The sequence below is a fragment of the Photinus pyralis genome, unplaced genomic scaffold (assembly GCF_008802855.1).
Source record: "Photinus pyralis isolate 1611_PpyrPB1 unplaced genomic scaffold, Ppyr1.3 Ppyr1.4_LG10, whole genome shotgun sequence".
Lineage (NCBI taxonomy): Eukaryota > Metazoa > Arthropoda > Insecta > Coleoptera > Lampyridae > Photinus > Photinus pyralis.
This window is the reverse complement of record NW_022170250.1, coordinates 15122341-15142803: the sequence shown is the minus strand read 5'-3', so window position 1 is coordinate 15142803 and position 20463 is coordinate 15122341. Positions and strand designations below refer to the sequence as shown.

Below are 20463 nucleotides of genomic sequence, written 5' to 3'. Positions count from 1 at the left end.
CCAAAAACAACAGTGTACGCGTGGACCGATTCCATGATCACACTCGCATGGATAAAAGGTGACGCAAACAAATGGAAAACCTTCGTGGGAAGTCGAGTGGCACAAATCACAAGCATGACCGCAAAAGAACAATGGAACCATGTGCGTACTAATGATAATCCTGCAGATCTGGTATCGCGAGGAACAACAACATCCAAATTAAAAAACAACACGTTATGGTGGAATGGACCCATATGGCTAAAAACAGATAAATGGAAACACAGTACAAGCGAATATCCTACAACAGAGGTAGAGAGCAAGAAAACTATGACAATAATAGTGAACAATAGGAACGAGCTAGCAGAAAGGTTTTCTTCACTAACACAACTAATTCGAGTGACAGCATACATCATTCGATTCATCAAGCATTGCAAAAAAATTACAGTAGCTGACGAACATTTAACAGTAGAAGAACTCAATACGGCATTAAAGAAACATATACAAGTAACACAACAGAATACATATCCAAGGGAAATACAAAAGTTAAGTAAGAAAGAACAAGTACACAAGGACAGCAAGTTAGAATCGCTCAATCCGTTTCAAGATGAAGACAGTTTACTTAGGGTAGGAGGGAGGTTACGCAATTCTTACTTATCATACAACGAAAAACATCCATACATTCTACCAGCAAACAGCCATCTAACACGACTACTGATTTTGGATGCACATCAAAAAACATTACATGGAGGTCTTCAAATAACATTAGCATATTTAAGAAGAAAATATTGGATTATCACCGGTAGAAGAACAGTTCGAGAAATCATCAACAAGTGCAATACATGCATAAGACATAAGGGACAAACATTACATCAAATAATGGGAGATCTGCCAGCATCCAGAATAACACCATCATCACCGTTCGAACATTGTGGAATTGACTATGCCGGTCCCATACAAGTAAGAGCATGGAAAGGCAGAGGCCATAAATCATACAAAGGATACATTGCAGTGTTTGTATGTCTAGCAACAAGAGCGATTCATTTAGAAGTTGTTAGTGACATAACATCGGAAACATTCATCGCGGCTTTCAGAAGATTTTCAGCAAGACGCGGTGGTTGCCAACACATATACAGCGACAACGGCACCAACTTCGTCGGAGCCAGCAATATGATACAGCAAGAAATTCAACAAATAGTACACAGTAGAGAAGTGCAAGAAACATCGGTGTCAACGGGAACTCAATGGCATTTCATTCCACCAGCAAGTCCACATATGGGAGGAATTTGGGAAAGTGGAGTTAAGTCCTTAAAACACCATTTAAGAAGAGTAATTGGGGAATCAACACTTACATATGAAGAATTAACTACATTAACTCATCAAATCGAAGCGTGCTTAAATTCAAGACCAATAGGAAAGTCCAACAGTGATGTAGTAGACGGAGGTACAACACTAACACCCGGTCACTTTCTAATAGGAAAACCAATAATAGAACCATTCGCGAAATCATCAGGTACAATAGAACTCAACTTAAGCAACAGATGGAAAATGGTACAAAACATGAAGAAACAATTCTGGAAAGCATGGACGACGGATTATTTGCATAATTTACAACAACGCTATAAATGGAAAACAAAAGAAGACAATCCAAAGATAAATGATGTATAGTACTCATCAAAGAGGACAACTTGAGTCCAGGGAAATGGCCACTTGCAAAAATCAAAGAATTACATCCATCAGAAGACGGCACTGTACGCATTGTTACCATCCAGAAGGCAGATGGGAAAGCATCAAAAAGGAGTATTCATCAACTAATACCAATCACGACAGAAGAAGGTAACACCGCAGAAAAAAATCAAACAGCAACATCACAACAACACGCATATGGATGCAATCTGAAAACATTCGTTATAAGCATACTAATGCTATTGGTCACAGTAACAGCAGAATACAATATTACATATCCAAAGCCAGGTTTCTACATTGAACACATGGGAGAAGTTCAAATTGAAAGAGGTATATTCCGAATCGATCTACAATACAACAAATCACGAATCAAAGAGGATATAAACGCAGCATTTCTAACGACTAGTAATTTCAAAGAGTTGTGCAAGAACGCAACAGAAATGACAGAAAACGTACAATGTACAGAATTGGTGCAACATATCGAGGATCAAGAAAATCAATTGAGATGGGTACAAGAGGGAATCAACTACATAAGTCAAACTCGTAAAAAAAGAGGTATCTTGGGGAATATATTAACGGCGATATTCGGTGTGAATGACGAAGTATACAAGGACATTGATGCGTTAAACAAGAATCAGCAAGAGTTAATGCGGAATTCAGAAAGACAATCCAAAATAATGTTGTCTACTATATCAAAATTTAAAGAGACAGAAAACCGCATAGAGAAGCAATTAGAGCGCTTCAACACTAAATTAAATGAAGCGATAAAAGCCATAAACCAGATGCAGAAATGGTATAAAACAATAGACGAAAACAGACTAAATATTCACATCTTAAGTACATATCAAACTAGCAGTGAATCTAGTAACAGAAGTACACAATCACTACAGCAAAATAAGAAACATCCACTACAACCAAGGGAACTTTCAAGAACTTATATCAGAAACCCACATCAGAAGTATTATTACATCGGCAGAGCAGAAATTACCAAGCATCCTCAAGATTTTACCACATCCAATAATCAAAGTAACTACAAAACAAACAGTGGAAGTGATTCATGTGTTCGGGTTTTTTCTGGTGGCAGAGATCACGGTATACGTGATTATGAAAGTCACCCCAATTCCTATAAAAATTGAAAATTCTACGTTTTGGACCTTAAATGTCAATGAAGAAATGCTAGCTGTGGACTACAACAATCAACTATATTTCGAAATATCAAATGAAGAATTCAAAGACTGCCTACAAACAAACAAACACAATTTTATATGTGCTCCCACTATGGTGAAGAAAATAGAAGAAAACAAAAATTGCATCATTGACGAAGTCTACAACAGAACAGAAATTAACCAATGCAATATACAACAACATGAGATTCAAGGATTAATTTGGAAGCAACTCTATGCCACCAATACTTGGATGTTCATCACTAATCAGTCCACACGTATCGCTATCTCCTGTAGTGGCGAACGACAGGAAATCACGATCAATGCCACTGGAATTATCAGGATTTCACAAGATTGCCTGTTGAAAACAAAGAAAAGTATACTCAATCCGAAACGGGATAAAAAGTTATCAGTACTAGGTAGCTACATAAAACAGTTTAACAAACCATATAATCATACAAGGTCAACTCAGCAAATAACCAAAGTAATAGAAGAATCAATATTCCATGCAGAAGACTCTTTTAAACAGCTAAAAGACGAAGAAGAAACTCTTAATGCAGATATTCGAAATATCAAATGGCGGTCCACAACATCACAGTCCATTATTACAAGCACGACAACTACCTTACTCATTGCAATTATCTTGGCACTCGTACTAGGAATAAGATTCTACATCCAGCACAGAAACAAATCACATACCAAGGACAACGATCGCGAAGCAGTTCAGTTAGAACCATTATATTCAACTATTCCCGGGGAAACACAAAACTAAAAGATAGATTAGGGCGCGGCTGGCAGAATGTTTAATATCACCATTAAACAGGAAAGGGCGCTGGCCAAATATTAGAGAAATAGTTAATTGGGAAAGAAAGTAGGATTAAGAAATAAAATTACATTGCATTATTTGTAAATGAGGACAATTTGCACACAACATTGACTAGGTTAGTTTTCAATTTGCAATTAATAGATTGCAATTAATTTGCCAATTGTTGTATAAAATTTTGTATATAAACAACGTAAAATGTAGAATAAATTACTATTGACACAAAAGTCGTTTAGTCACTCTACGTGAGCACGGGGCTTCCAAGTCTTTAAAATTCGGTGCATGAGACTGTGTACCACCCTGTGCTTACACTAAATAATATTGGGAGTAATCTCAATATTGTTCATTGTTATTTTGTGTTATTTATAGCAGGTAGTAATTTTTGCATTTCTTTATATCGTATTGGTGTTTTGTATGCCGCATTTTATATTTTTTGGGTGTTTCAAACTTTGTTTTTGAAATTTACTTGGTTTAATCGCAATGCAGAATCATATGTGTGATACCGTTATGCTATTTGTAATTGTTTACGTTTTTGGTGTAATGCTTGCTTAATTTATGTTTATTGATGTTGATTACTTGGTCTTGTCCCTGAAGTAACATTCATGTAAGTTTTGATAATTTTATTTTAATATGTGGAAATTACCGATCCGTTTGATGTATGTACTGACTTGTTGTTTGTTACTAACAATTTTCTCCGTGAATGAAGCAGTCACGGGGGTGGTAAAATGTGTGGTCAAAATTGAGCTACGACACCTAATTCCGTGATTGTCTTCGAAATTCAACTGTAGGCTCGAAACCCCGAAACCAGAGGCGGGTTACCTATCTTGCAGGAGCGGGATTACGCTAATCAAAGCTCTTCAGTTTAGAATCTATGTGCGATAAATGAGTGACGATTCGATAATTTCCACATATCTTGTTCTTAGTTAAATTTGCCTACAAGGCCATGTAATTTTCCATCTTGCTTGTGACAAAATGACTTTATTGCATCAAAGATGAGTCACATCCTGTGTATTTCACCCTTTCTTAGAATCTTGGTACCTGCTTACCTGACCCATAATTCCCAAAACTTGTTTTTAACCTATATAACTTGAAGTTTACCTGCTACTTCTTGCCATGTTATAATTTTATGTTACGCATTCACATAATTACAAACAATTAATTTTACAACACAATTTGATATTAATTTGACGGGTGCTTTTTTTATTGGTTTATTGGTTCTTTTTTTTCCAGCCTATTTCTATTGTTGTTCGGTGAACTACCATTTATTTTTGCAATGTAATTTATTATGGACTTGGACTTAAATTTCCGAGCTTTTACAATCTTAATAATTGCGATCATTATTAAACAAACTTTTCACAATTTCAGTGTTTTATTTAACCTTCCCTTCCCTACTGTGCTTCAAGTGTTCAGATGTTTGATCACGTGCCACGTTTCAAATTTAAGCGGGATCTTAATTAGTTTTGGAGGGAATAGTCATTCGGGTGGTCATTTGTAAACGTTGTCGGGTTGACTTTATTTCTGTGTTCTTATAGTGTGAAGTTAGCGTAGAACCTGGGGGTTAAGTACACTACACTACACCTGCTATTTTTTACTCGTAAGCACATGTTTAATCAACGCGGTCCGACTGATGATATCGTTCGACATCGTCCAATCGCTCGAAAAGCGACAGAAAATATTACACGAGTTTTTTAAAGAAGAATCTACAAGTCTACACCCTTTGTCAAGCAAATGCATAACAAATAGGTATATAGATTGACATATAATTTTGATTGACGTGTATATTTTACACATTTTACCTTAAACTGTGTTTATTTTAATTTATAATTTCCAAAAAATGCACCGAAAAAGTTTAAGCGGAGCTTGCTATCCATGGTAACGATTATTGGGACAATGGATTTTAAGCTCAGCTCAGCTTAAACTTTTTCGGTGCATACGGCATTTTATTATTCGACAGTTATAAATCAATACCCCGGCTAACCTTTCATTTTGTTACGCCACTGAACAGTACCAGAATAAATCAAAATACGTGGCGTCCTCTGCCGGATTTACAATCGCAACCGTAAGCAACTATAGTAGGCCGCGTATGTAAAAGATAAAGACAGAAGTAGAACAATGAGAAATGCATATGGCGTCCGTTTTCTATTTTTTGCACTTTTGCTTCAGAAATACTGTTTACGCAGTTTACAGTGCGAGTATTCGCATTATTTATTAATTTTACGTTAACAAACCGCACCGACGTCGAAACCCGTTGTATATACAAGAATAATCGTTAAAATAAAATCGTTTTTCGTGAGTACGTATGTTGAAACTTTTTTAATTTGTGAATGAAGAAAACTATCTGTGATATTACTATTAGTTAAAGTAACAACAAAATAAATCGCTTTGTTATTTATGAATTTTGAATATTTACAACTTAAATTGCGAGTCTGACAATTTACTTAAAAAATTTTACGTAAGTTAACCAAGTATGGTACGGTATGGTATTCTTTATTAAATGCAAGTATCCTAGTGCGATGTCTGTGTCAACAACAACAACAACACCTTCAGCTGCGGCGGCCACGACGTTCGCGGACGATGAGACCCAAAAGATAGATCAGGTTCCAGCTAAAGATAGTGAGTATTTGTTCCCCTTTTATTTTTGAGGCGCAGGTCCCGCGCCATGTTGGGGGGACTTTTTTGCGCAATTTTTTCAATTTTCGAAATTCCCGACCTGTCCATTTTGTTCACCTTCAAGTTCGCGCTGCACCATTTTTACCTCTCAAAACTGATAACTCAATTTTTAACTTTTCGTCGTTTTTAAGTGTCGTACCTCGTTTAGTTTTCGTTGTTCGCACCTCCCCTCTCTGTTTTTTGTTTTACGCGCCGCCACGTGCTCCACGCAAAACATGGGCCGTTCTAGAAGCACGAGCCTGAAATCGACCGGTAACGGTTTGTTGAGTAGACGCCGAAATCGGCGTTCGGAGACGTTGCACGTGTCGTGGAGTAGGACGACGGAGAGTGTCGCTACGTGTAGGTGCTAATCGTTTGGTTTTAGGGGACGAGCAGATGGACGGATTGAGTTTGTCATTGAATGTGGACGCGACGGAATTAAATGATCCGGCGATTCTCGCCGTTAAACCCGGACAACCCGTGTATCGATACACGCGCGAGGAGTTGATGCAACTGCGACAGGTTCCGCTGTCTCAGAAGCGACCCGAGCACCTATGCAATACGTTTAATAAGTAAGTCCGTGCGCTTCGGAGGTCGACTACTGTAAATTTCTGAATTGTTTACAGCCCTAACGGATTTTGGGACCCCGAGTTATGGCATCGAAACACAGTCGATACTCTTCTAGGTCCGGAACCTCTCGACATTCACAAGGTAAGGAAGCCGTTTTTAGCCGACGGCGTAGAGTAAATAACACTCGAAATAACATTTAGAGATGCCACGGGATAGGGAATGTTGGTTTATGACAATTATGCCCATGCAGTGCTGCCAGGGCCGGCTTTAGGCGTAAGCGGTGTAACCTAGCGCTTACGTCGCAGACGAGAGGGGCGCAAAAATTACTCATTTTTTACAGACGTAAAAATCCGTACACGGGAAGCATATTTATAAAAAGCAGACGTGTTATCCCTTCGGAAAACTCTGTAGCATTTTTGTACAGCTTTGTTTTTCAAAAAAATATGAGAACACATAAACCTACAAATAGGTAACCTATTGTTCAATTCCGCTGAATTGGAATTAGCGGGACATTACCTGATATAGGCAGTACGAAGTTCGCTAGTAATAAATGAACCTCTATACAGGGTGTTAATTAATGTCATGCAGATATTTCAGGAGGTGATCGTGATACTCGTCGACGTCCCAATAAGAAAAATGCAAATATATGCATGGCCTAAAAGCCGTCGTTTTCGTTAGACGGGGTGATAAAGAAAATGCAACACCCTGTGTATTGCGACCAACTATTTTGATACTTTATTGTAATGATTCTAAAAACAAATTGATCTATCAAATTTGAAACAATTATCCCAGAACATAAGGGAGAAAACGCAAAATACGAGAACAGAATTGAAACCTTGCCACCCTGTATAACAAAAATGGCGTCCTTTAGATCACGCACATACTTTCATTTTTTTTATTATTTTGACGAGCGCTGCCACCCACTGAAATATCTGCATGGCATTAATTAACAACCACAGATGTTTCTAGTAAAGACAAGCATATCGCATATTGTAAAAATCAGATGTGCGCATGCGCAAACTACGCAATGTCAACTTTATTATTTATAGATTTTTTTTAATTTTAACGAGAGATTCTTCTAGTAAAGGCAAACATATCGCATACTTTAAACATCAGGTGGTGCATGTGCAGACTACGCAATTTTAAGTTTCTTATTTATAAGAATATTTACGCCATAACTTACTTTCCTTTGTACAGGGTGACCAAATAAGAATGCGAGGTACTGTATCTGGGAACCTGTCCATCGTAGAGGCTTGCGGTAAAAAAAAGGTATTACTAAAACGGCCACGAGAAAAACCTGGAAAATATTTTTAAGTTTCTGAAATGGCTGCTAGGGGGCGTAACTGCAATCTGGAATCTAAAAAAGTGATTTTTCTGTGAATTGCGCTATATTAACCTAACAAAAAAATGTCCGGTCTTTGAAGTTGACGATAATCTGAACAATTTTTGTTTGACAATTTTTCCTGTACCTATCTCTAAAAATGAAGTGGGGGGTATTTAAAGGTTTCCGCAAAGAACACCCTGTATCTTCGAAACGGGCTGAGCCGATTTAAACAAATTCGGGTTAGTTCAAAAGAGCTATTCTTCAGCTACAAATATTATACTATTTGAAGTTTTGTTAGTTTCACATATCGCCGCTTGAGGGCTTTTTTCGACATTCTGACAGAAATGGTTAATTTTCTCAAAAAAATTAAATGCATTGGTACGATTTTTTTCATGAAAAAGTAGCTAAATGATGCCTAAACAAGTTATATATTTTATACCGTGATGGCCAGCATTTCGAGCATTTACGGCGGCATTAAAAGCTTCCTTTTTTAAATCGATCCACCTTAGGGCCACAAATTATATAATAAAAATAATTCCGAAAAAATTACCTTAAAAAAATAAAATTTTGAGGGTATTTTCTTTGGCCTAAATTTTAGGTTAGGAACAAGATATCGAGATGCGGTTTTCGCGAGCTTGTTCAGGCATCATTTAGCTACTTTTTCATGAAAAATAAATCAAACCAACGCATTTAATTTTTTTGAGAAAATTAACCATTTCTGTCGGAATGTCGAAAAAAGCCCTCAAGCGGCGATATGTGAAACTAACAAAACCTCAAACATTATAATATTTGTAACCGAAGAATAACCCTTTTCAATTAACCCGAGTTTGTTAAAATCGGCTCAGTCGTTTCGAAGATACAGGGTGTTCTTTACGGGAACCTTTGAATACCCCCCATCACTTCATTTTTAGAGATACAGGAAAAATTGTCAAACAAAAAAGGTTCAGATTATCGTCGTCTTTAAAGACCGGACATTTTTTTGTTAGGTTAATATAGCGGAATTCGCAGAAAATTTTTTTTTAAATTCCAGATTGCAGTTACGCCCCCTAGCGGCCATTGCAGAAACTTAAAATATTTTCCGGGTTTTTCTCGTGGCCGTTTCAGTAATACATTTTTTTACCGCAAGCCTGTACGATGGACAGGTTCCCAGATACAATACCTCGCATTCTTATTTGGCCACCCTGTATACAAAAACAGTCCGTTGCATGACCTGTCCGGAAGTACAGATGAGTTCATGGAAAATGCGTTAAAGCTACCATTTTTAATTTTTAAAAACATGCTTGCCAAAAGTTCGTATTATTCAGGCTTTAGCGAGGCGGACAGAGGCGCAAATTTTAGTGCTTGCTTACACGTAACTTTTGTCTTGAGCCGGCCCTGAGTACTGCTATCTAGTGAAAAATGCTTGGTTATATCCGTCTATAGGGGCCTTTAAGAAGAGCTTAAGATATTTCAAAGCTGAGCTTTAAATGAAATTACGTCATCATTCATGAAAGTTGCAACTGTACGTCATTAGCTGTCAATTTCAAAGATCCAAGCGTGATATCGTTTGATTTGTGCCGTTTTATATTTTTTATGTGTGTGTCGATCTTCAAACACAGCGCCATCTACTACCTTCTTGTAAATGTCTGTCCGTCTGCCTGTGCACGATAACTTTATTTAGAAACGTCTGGTCGCATTGAAAATTGGTACACAATGTTTTTAAGGATATTAGAAAGGTCGCTATTGTTTTTCAGTTACGTAAACTAACGGGCCAAAAAGTTACAGCCCAAAAACTGCCCGAACCTTCAAAGAATGGTATCTTTTATAATAAATTCAAGTTACAAAGAACATATAAATGCCCGGTTTTCTGTGTCAGTAAGTATTCCTTAAACCACAAACAAGTTTGAAGATGAAAAAATAATATTGCGCTTGCGCAATCCAATTTTTGTATAAATATTAAGATATTTAAATGAAATTGTATGTACGCACCTCGAGTAAAAGTAATGCTAATGGCAATGCGGAGAAGTCAAAGATATTATTAAAACGATGGATGTTAGTGTTATTTGATTTGATCGTCTGCTAATTTTAATTTAACCCCGCCCCCCCGCCCTTTTAGAGATTACAAAGTCATAGGACTGACTGTATAAAGTAATGTGCTCACATGCGCACACCGATGATAATTTTTACACCATTATCTAATTTTTTAAAATGCGAAAATGCATTTGAGAGGAGTTAAGTATGCATCCCCCCCCCTCACTGCCTCCACTATGTATTTTGTCAGTATCTATGCCATCTGGTTATACGCTTAATTGCACCAATTGAATTAAAGATGGCGCAGTCGCTGTTAGTCGTGCCAAATTTTCAAAAAGTGCTGTAGAGACTAACTTCACGGTTTCAAAAGTTACGTTTTTAACATGTTTTTTTGCACTACCGTGTACCTCTCACCATGCGCATTTTAGGACCCCTTTGCAGTATACACTGTGTCCAAGATATACACATCCGAAACTATACAAGATATGACGATGGTCAAATTAGGGAAAAATGGCGCAATTAAAGAGCTATTATGATGCTTTCACGATAACCAGATTCTCTTTACTTCCGCACCCGCGCACAACGTCCTAATTGTGCGAAAATACCTATCGGACACATTTTTCATTTGCACTGATAAAAATAGGTTGCTATGACTACAACAGTTTTCAAGTAATCAATTATCAAAGTACCATCTGCATCCGCCATTTCTTTTCTTAAAGTCAAAATAACTTAAAAACCATAAATGGTAGATATCGACATGTGGGTATCAAAAAACGTTTAACTAAAGCTCCCAAAAAAAAACACCCTGTATAGTTTTTCTGGAACACTATAATGGTGCAAAGATTTTTGTTTACGGCGAATTGTAGCGCAAAATGAAAAGTACGATGTAGTAGAATATTCATGTTAAAAAACGTCACTTTTGAAAAAGTTAGCTCCCCCCCCCCCACTTTTTAAAGATTTTTTATGGCTTAACCGTAATGGCGCTAGCTTTAATTCAAGTGGCGCAATTGGGCGCATAACCAGATGTATCGAGTGGCACAAATACCGGTAGCAAAATATATATTTAATATATTTAAGGATAACCAAAAAAACAAGAATGGCGCAATGATATCTTTTTACGGCGCAATGATATCTTTTTACGGCGCATTTTAGCGCATACCTCGGAGTACAATTTCGTATGAAAAGATGTTTAAAAAAAGTAACTTTTAAAAACAAAAACGTTAAGTTGCCCCCCCCCCCTTTTGAAAATCACGGCTTAACCGTAATGGCGCTAGCTTTAATTCAAGTGGCGCAATTGAGCGCATAACCAAATGTATCAGGTGACCTAGTTACAAGCGACACAATACGTACTGGGGAGGGGAGGGGGGGCTACGTTCACTTGACCCCCCCCCATCCAAATGTTTTTTCGGATTTCTAAAAAATGATAATGGCGCAAGAGTTATTATCGGTGGCGCATATGAGCGCATAACAAGCGCATTCTTTTTAAAATAATACGACTATCAAATCTAACAGTGGGGGGGCCAAGTTAACGGACCCCTTTAGACACCCATATCCACAAATGCCCCCAAGTATCACAAGACGATCATTCAATAATATAACCCTTTTTTTTAATTCTTGACGCGCACATGTTATAATAATATCCAGTCACAATGTAAACGCAAGTTATGAAAATAAAAACCATTTTGCTGGCCGCGCAATTTATAGGTATGCGTGGGACGTAGGACATGTATACAGGGTGGCCAAATACGAATACGAGGTACTGTACCTGAGAACATGTCCATCGTAGAGGCTTGCGGTAAAAAACATTATTACTAAAACGGCCACGAGAAAAACCTGGAAAATATTTTTAAGTTTCTGAAATGACCGCTAGGGGGCGTAACTGCAATCTGTGATTTTTCTGTGAATTCCGCTATATTAACCTAACAACAAAAAAATGTCCGGTCTTTGAAGTTGACGATAATTTGAACCTTTTTTGTTTGACCATTTTTCCTGTATCTCTAAAAATGAAGTGGGAGGGGGGGGGGGATTCAAAGGTTTCCGTAAAGAACACCCTGTATCTTCGAAACGACTGAGCCGATTTTAACAAACTCGGTTTAATTGAAAAGAGTTATTCTTCGGCTACAAATATTATAATATTTGAAGTTTTGTTAGTTTCACATATCGCCGCTTGAGGGCTTTTTTCGACATTCCGACAGAAATGGTTAATTTTCTCAAAAAAATTAAATGTGTTGGTGCGATTTTTTTTCATTAAAAAGTAGCTAAATGATGCCTAGACAAGCTCGCGAAAACCGCATCTCGATATCTTGTTCCTAACCTAAAATTTAGACCAAAGACAATTTTATACCCTCAAAATTTTATTTTTTTAAGCTAATTTTTCCGGAATTATTATATAATTTGTGGCCCTAAGGTGGATCGATTTAAAAAAGGAAGCTTTTAATGCCGCCGTTACTTTTTACGAAGAAATCCCTCAAGCGGTGATATGTGAAACTAACAAAACTTCAAATAGTATAATATTTGTAGCTGAAGAATAGCTCTTTTGAACTAACCCGAGTTTGTTTAAATCGGCTCAGCCGTTACGAAGATACAGGGTGTTCTTTACGGAAACCTTTGAATACCCTCCACCACTTCATTTTTAGAAATACAGGAAAAATTGTCAAACAAAAAAGGTTCAGATTATCGTCAACTTCAAAGACCGGACATTTTTTTGTTAGGTTAATATAGCGGAATTCACAGAAACATCACTTTTTTAGATTCCAGATTGCAGTTAAGCCCCCTAGCGGTCATTTCAGAAACTTAAAAAGATTTTCCAGGTTTTTCTCGTGCCCGTTTTAGTAATAAATTTTTTTACCGCAAGCCTCTACGATGGAGAGGTTCCCAGATACAGTACCTCGCATTCTTAGTTGGCCACCCTGTACAGTTACATAATTATATCATAAAAAGCTTGATACTCGCGAGCTTTTAATTGCGAAGGTTCGAATCCTAGAAGGAAAATAAGTACACTACTCTGGAATTAAGAGGAAGACACTTGATTCTTTCAACGATAGTCCCTAGCCAACAAAAATTTACACCGTGCGGTATCTCTAAACGTTGTTTACTTTATGCCGACGATTAGTTTATGCCGGTGAATTTCAGAGGCGACCCGGCGATCCGCGGGAACGGATACGGAAGGAGCAGGACGGCATCGTGCTCAGTCCGCAGCGCCGCAGCTTCAATTCGGGCTGTTTCGTACCCCTCAAGGAGAATCAGCGTCCGAATCGACAGCACAGCCCGATCGGCGGCAAACCGGACACCCAACACATTGGACATCGGGAGATACCGCAGGGCGCGAGACGCATAGGCAGCGGTCGCATACTCAGCCGCGACATCCCCTGGGATTTCCAGGAGAAGCAGGCGGTCGATAACGAGTTCGGTTACCGGCGCGACGATCGTTTCGAGCGGCGCCCCTTCGGACGCGACTACGACGCCGGCAAGGACAAAGACAAGCACCGCAATAATCGCTTCAACGAACGGCGGCGCATGCCGAGCGAGAATCGCGACGATGAGCCCGAGTGGTTTACGGGCGGGCCCGTCTCGCAGGCGGACACGATCGAGCTGCGAGGTTTCGACGACTCCGACTGCGAGAGGCTCGGCAAGAAGAAGCTCTCGAACGCGCAGAAGAAACGACTGAAGGAGCGCGGCAACGCGAAGACGTCCGAATCTCAGCCGGACGCGAAGGACGGCGAGTTGAAGATTAAAACGAATACGCCCGACGTGGTGCCCATAGGTTTCGGTAAGCGTTCGCCGCCGGCGCTCGACAAGGAGAGGGAGGAATCGAAGAAGGAGATCGGCGAGACAGCGAATCCCTTTAATTTTGATGACATCCTTAAATGTGATACGATCGCCAATTTGTTACCCGTAAGTATTTAGTTTATTTACTTTTAAAACTTCTAGGGTGTTGGCAGCCATGTTTTTTTTTTAAAACGCGGCGATGTGTGGCTGTATCAGCAGACGCAAAAAAATTATGACGCATGCGCAGAGCCAACTTTCTTATTTGCAGACGGATTTTTCAAATTTTTTAACAGGAGGTTCATGGAAACAAAAAAATGTTTAAGAAATTTTTTAAATATTTTAGTTATTTATTAACCTTAGCCTTTCGGCTTCGGGGACTGTTTGGTATGTACCGGGTGATCCAATAAGACTGTTCCTCGGCTATACCTCGAGAACCGTTCATCATATGACTTAGGGGTAAAAAAAATTATTGGGTAAATCGGTTATGAGGAATCGTTGGAAAATATTTTCAAGTTCTAAAAATGACCACCAGAGGGCGCAACTGCCATCTTAAATTTTAAAATTGCATTTTCTTTAAATTTCGGATAATAAACTAAAAATTCTTTTTTCACATTTTTAAAAAGAACCAGTTTATCTACCATTTTCGTAAAAACAAAAACTCAGTTATTTCAAAAACAAAGATGGCGTGGGGCGTTCAATTATTTTTGCAATAACCTGCTTTAACTTCTCAACCGTTTGACTGATTTTAACAAATTTGGTATGGTTGAAAAGAGCATTCCTTGGGCAATAAGAATCAACCAAAATATAGTTAATTAGTTGAATCCTTCTCCGGTAGGGGGCTAGTTTTGACACCATGACCCCAACTCGGACCCAAAATTCTAAAAAAATCAAATGGAATGATATGACTTTTTCTTTATGAAAAAGTAACCAAATAACATTCAAATAGGCCAGTGAAAACCGTTTTTCAAAATCTCGTTCCTAACCTCAAATATTGGGAAAATGATATTAATTAATAAAAATGCTTAAATTGTATCTTAAATTTTTTTTACGTATTTCCGGTATTTGTCAATGGTGCGAAAGATTGTTTGGAAAATGACCCTACATTTTTAGGTAGGCCTTGGAAAATTAAACAAACGAAACACGATGCATTATAAAATAATAACAGTCGTAATTTGTTAATTATTCTGCTGTGTTTACATTCAGAAAGTGCAGTTTTTTGAATTTGTAATCTTTTCTAAAATGCCGATTTCTAAGCAGGAAGCATTTAATATGCTGGTGGCGATGGTTCGTGGTCGATTCGGATAACGCAAATAGAAGATGCGGACAGCGATGGTCGCATTTTGAAAACACTCGAAATATATCGCCAGCATATTAAATGCTTCTTGGTGAGAAATCGGCATTTTAGAAAAGATTACAAATTCAAAAAACTGCACTTTCTGAATGTAAACACAGCAGAATAATTTACAAATTACGACTGTTATTATTTTATAATGCATCATGTTTAATTTTCCAAGGCCTACCTAAAAGTGTAGGGTGCTTTTCTTTCGCGCCATCGAGAAATACCGGAAATACGTCAAATAAGATATAATTTAAGCATTTTTATTAATTAATCTCATTTTCCCTAAATTTGAGGTTAGGAACGAGATTTTGACAAACGGTTTTCACTGGCCTCTTTGGGTGTTATTTGGCTACTTTTTCATAAAGAAAAAGTCATATTCCATTTAATTTTTTTAGGATTTTGGATCATAGTGTCAAAACTAGCTCCCTGGCGGAGAAGGATTCAACTAAATTAACTATATTTTTTGTTGACTCTTGTTGCCCAAGGAATGCTCTTTTCAACGATACCAAATTTGTTACAATCGGTCAAACGGTTAAGAAGTTAAAGCAGGTTATTACAAAAACAATTGAACGCCCCACGCCATCTTTGTTTTTGAAATAACTTGAGTTTTTGTTTTTACGAAAGTGATAGATAAACTGGTTCTCTTTAAAAATGTGAAAAAAGAATGTTTAGTTTATTATGCGAAATTTAAAGAAAGTGCAATTTTAAAATTTAAGATAGCAGTTACGCCCTCTGGTGGTCATTTTTAGAACTTGAAAATATTTTCCAGCTATTCTTCATAACCGATTTACCCAATAATTTTTTACCCCTAAGTCATACGACGAACGGTTCCCGAGATATGCCCGAGGAACAGTCTTATTGGGTCACCCGGTACAGAGTGAGTCAACGATTGCGCGGAGTAACTTAATGCCTTGAAGATAAGATTTTTCGATAGAGTGCTTTTGTATTATGATATGGTTGAGTATTCTCCGCATTTTAAAAATAGTTGGAATTATAGAGGGTGCGCCCACAAAGTAGGGCGCCAAAATGGTACATTTTTTAAATAGAACCGCCTGTATTTGAATGCATTTTTGAATTCTATGTGTAATTGTACGTCTTTTTTTATTATATGGTTAATATCCGAAAAACTAGTAGTTTTAAAGATAATTCGATTGGTAAGAAAAATTGGGCATTTGCAAGCGTCAGTATATTGTCAAAAGTATTACTTTAATTTTGATTCCAGGTTTTATATCTTTTATCCTGGGTTAAGTAAAAGTCAAATAAATACATCTACTATGAGACATTAAAAAAATAGCTTACAGGGTGTTTTTTTTTTTGTACATCTAAAGTTACAAAACTTCATATTAAAAAATCTCACTATTTTAAATTGAACATCTTGTATATTTTTCTGTCATCTTTTAGCTCCTCCAAAATCCTTCAACTTTTGATAATAATGTCCTATACCTATCTCTGATAGTTTTCGAAATATCTTGGTTTCCCTGGGTTTTATATTCTAATCTTAAATAAGTTATATGTAATTTACATAATAGTGAGGTGGCCATGCAAAAAAAAAGGCAATTTTTATCTACCTCGTTCAAAGCTAAAATCATATTTATTAATTCATTTAAGTCTATAAAAACTGGAGAATAAATTGGATAGTAAAAACCGAGGTAAAAACATAAACAAATATCTTGGTTTTTCAATTTTTTATATTTTAATCTGAAATAAGTTCTAATTTACATAACAACGAGGTGAATATGAAAAAAAATTGAAACTAATATCACTGACTGGATGACATTAGGAGTTAAATTAAATTTGCTTTGTAGTCAAATGTTTTTGCTTATTCTTCAGTTTTTGGACTTAAAATAAATTGTTTGAGAAATAAATTAATCGATATGATTTTCGTTTTGGACGAGATATATAAAAATTGCCTTTTTTTGCATGGCCACCTCACTATTACGTAAATTACATATAACTTATTTAAGATTAGAATATAAAACCTAGGGAAACCAAGATATTTCGAAAACTATCAGAGATAGGTATAGGACAAATGCTGCAGACATGACGTCGCCTTTGGCACTCTGGAATTTTCTACGCGTATTCGAGAATGTACTGGACTTACATTGCTTGCGTGTATAAATGGTTGCGGACCGAACATCGCGACAGTCTACTATCGAACGAGATCGAGTGCGAACGAAACATAGAGCGCGAAAAGCTGATATAAATTTCGAAGTGTGTGATATAAATAATCGATATAAATTGTACGGATTTTATAGTGTTTTAGTTTTGTTTAATAAATATTGATATAAATCGAACTCGAATTAATAAATCACGTTACATTATTATCAAAAGCTGAAGGTTTTTGGAGGAGCTAAAAGATGACCGAAAAATATACAGGGTGTTCCATTAAAAAAATGGAGATTTTTAATATGATGTTTGGACCTACCAAAAAAACACCCTGTAAGCTATTTTTTTCATGTTTCATAGTAGATGTATTCATTTGACTTTTACTTAACCCAGGATAAAAGATATAAATCCTGGAATCAAAATTTAAGTAATAATTTTGACAATATACTGACACTTAGAAATGACCAATTTTTCTTACAAATCGAATTATCTTTAAACCTATCAGTTTTTCGGATATTAACCATATAATAAAAAAGATGTACAATTACATGTAGAATTATAAAATGCAATCAAATACAGGGGGTTCTATTTAAAAAAATGTACCATTTTGGTGTCCTACTTTGTGGGCGCACTCTGTATAATTCCAAATATTTTTAAAATGTGGAGAATATTCAACTGTATCATAATACAAAAGCACTCTATCGAAAAATCTTATCTTCAAGGCATTAAGTTACTCCGCGCAATCATTGACTCACCCTGTACATACCATATGTATGACACTAATGCCCAGTTTCACAAACGATGATTAAGGTTAATCATTGATTAAAAATATTAGAATGGGAAACATCCGAGCGTATAATTTTTTTTTTTTTTGCTAAATAATGTTTATTCTTGTTCCTCTCTTTTAGCTTCCTCTCTTCTCTGCAACGTCCTTCTCATCCAGTCAATTCCTCGTCCATGTAATATTTCCTTTACTGTTTTGCTCGTTTTGGTTTTGCTGCATCTGTATATCACTTGTTGTATCGTCTCTGTTTCTTCCTTCCATCTTTTCCCGCGGTCCTGTTTTCATTTCCGCATCTAAATCTTGCAATGGTTTTTATATTTTTGTTGTTCTTCTGTAGATATTTTGGCAAGTGTAATGTTTTTATTTCTTTTGTACGTGGTATTGTAGGTGCTGTTTTCTATTTGATTGATTTGGTATTGTAATTGGTTGTCTTTGGCCCGTATCTTATACTTGCAAAATTCAAAGTAAATACTTGGTAACTGCCCCTTCATACTGGTCTGTTTAGCATGGTTTAGCAGCGCTGCACTGCGTCCTGTCCTTCTGCTTAGAAGCGCTGCATAAGTCGCCCAGTGCGAAGGAGCACTTACGAGTATTTACTTTGAATTTTGCAAGTATAAGCATTTGCTTACTTTTATTCATACGGGCCTTTCTCTCTGTCCTTCATAATCATTGGTATATTTACTTCCTCTCTCCTTAATCTTTCCGCCTCATCTTCTGCATACCCATTCCTTTGGAAATATCTTCTTCTTTCTTCTGTGCACTTTGCTTTTTTGGTCTTCTTTCTCCTGTTTTCTCCTCTTTCTATCCTTTCTCCGTATTTAATTGCTCTATATCCCGCTTCTATTCTCATCTTATCTTGTTTGGTTTCCTCCAGAAGAATGGTAGTTGGGGTATCTCTTGCCAATCCTATGATTCATTTTCGGTATTTGTTTTGTATCCGCTCGATGTCCTCTACCTCCTTCCACCCCCATATTTCTGCCACGTACATCACTGGTAGTCGAACATCATTTTCTTGATTCTATAGTTGTTTTTGAATTTTCTTTCTGCTATGCTTCATATCTGCGGTATTAATCCATTTACTTTTTTCTTTATTTCTTATTCCGAAACTTCTTCTTTCGATTTTCCACGATGTCTCGTCCTTATTCTTCTTTCTTCCTTTTGCAAAAACCATTATTTTTGATTTTTCTGTGTTTATTACGAATTTCTTTCTTCTTGCGTACCTTTCTAACTGTCTGATCATTTCCTTCATTTCTGATTGCTTTGTTGCAAGGAGCACCTTGTCATTCGCGTATGTTAATGACCATATCTTTTGTCCTCCAATTTTTATTCCTCCTGCTTGCCATTTTCTTAATGCTTCTTCCAGGTCTGCCACGTGAATGTTGAAAAGGGTTGCACTTAGCGGACATCCTTGCCTGACTCCATTTTCCGTCTAAAAATAGTCCGTGTGTTTCTTATTGACTTTAACTTTACTCTTTGTTTTTCTATAGATTTCTTTAATCCTTTCTATTGTGTTGCTGTCGATATTTTTCTTTTCCAAGCTCTTATATAATTCGTTCCTGTCTAGATTATCCAATGCTGCCTTTAGATCTATGAATAGGGCGTAGACTTTACTTCCTTTCTTTTCCAGTTCTTGTTGTACTGCGTGACTTATTATGTATATGTTGTCTATCGTCTCCCTTCCCTTCCTAAAGCCCATTTGTGTTTCATCTAGAATTTCTTTGTCCTCTACTTCTTCATTTAATCGGTTGTTTAGTATTTTAGCGTAAAGTTTGTATGTCGAGTTTAGGAGTGTGATTCCCCTATAGTTTTTGATGTCATCTTTGTTTCCTTTTTTGTATATTGGGCATACTTCTCCTTCTTTCCAACTTTCCGGAAATCCTCCTCCTCTCCATGCCCTGTTAATAATTTTTCTGATTTGCTGTTTCACGTTTTCCGGCGCATGTATTATCGTCTCATTTGTTATTTGGTCTGTTCCGGGCGCTTTCTTTTTTTTCATCTTTGCTATTTTTGCTTCCATTTCTTCTTCCCCTATTTCTTCATCCTCCTTTTCATTTCTTTTTGTTTTTTCCCCTCTGAAGCTTATCCGTTTAAACTTTGTATAAAGTAGTTTTTCCTTTCGTCTTCTCCAATGTCGTCCGGTATCCCTTCTTTATTTTTCCTCCCTTTGTTTATTAATTTCCACACTTCATTTTCGTTTTTGATGCTTTGTATTTCTCTTATTTCCTATTTTTGTAATCCTTCTTTTTTGCGTTTGCATGTATCCTT

The 20463-nt window shown here is 36.9% G+C and overlaps 2 protein-coding genes across 10 annotated transcripts in view; both read left to right on the top strand.

The window, feature by feature from the left end:
• The first annotated feature begins 7 nt into the window (after window positions 1-7).
• LOC116162384 lies at window positions 8-3597 on the top strand. The gene is made up of 3 exons (XM_031476000.1): window positions 8-603; window positions 1752-2688; window positions 2747-3597. The coding sequence occupies exons 1-3, from the start codon at window positions 34-36 to the stop codon at window positions 3595-3597; spliced, it is 2358 nt and encodes a 785-aa protein (XP_031331860.1). The 5' UTR covers window positions 8-33.
• A 2156-nt stretch (window positions 3598-5753) lies between these two features.
• Window positions 5754-20463, top strand: part of LOC116161111 (eukaryotic translation initiation factor 4E transporter-like) — a 32076-nt gene continuing 17366 nt past the window's right edge. For 5 of the 9 annotated variants that reach the window (XM_031474323.1, XM_031474330.1, XM_031474329.1 and 2 more), the window contains exons 1-4: window positions 5754-6261; window positions 6683-6869; window positions 6924-7008; window positions 13334-14095. In XM_031474323.1, the coding sequence (XP_031330183.1) occupies window positions 6126-6261; window positions 6683-6869; window positions 6924-7008; window positions 13334-14095 (1170 nt within the window). In that variant the 5' untranslated portion in view covers window positions 5754-6125. Of the gene's footprint in view, window positions 6262-6322; window positions 6631-6682; window positions 6870-6923; window positions 7009-13333; window positions 14096-20463 lie in introns of those variants that run through there. The other 4 variants (XM_031474326.1, XM_031474324.1, XM_031474325.1 and 1 more) reach the window with 4 other exon arrangements.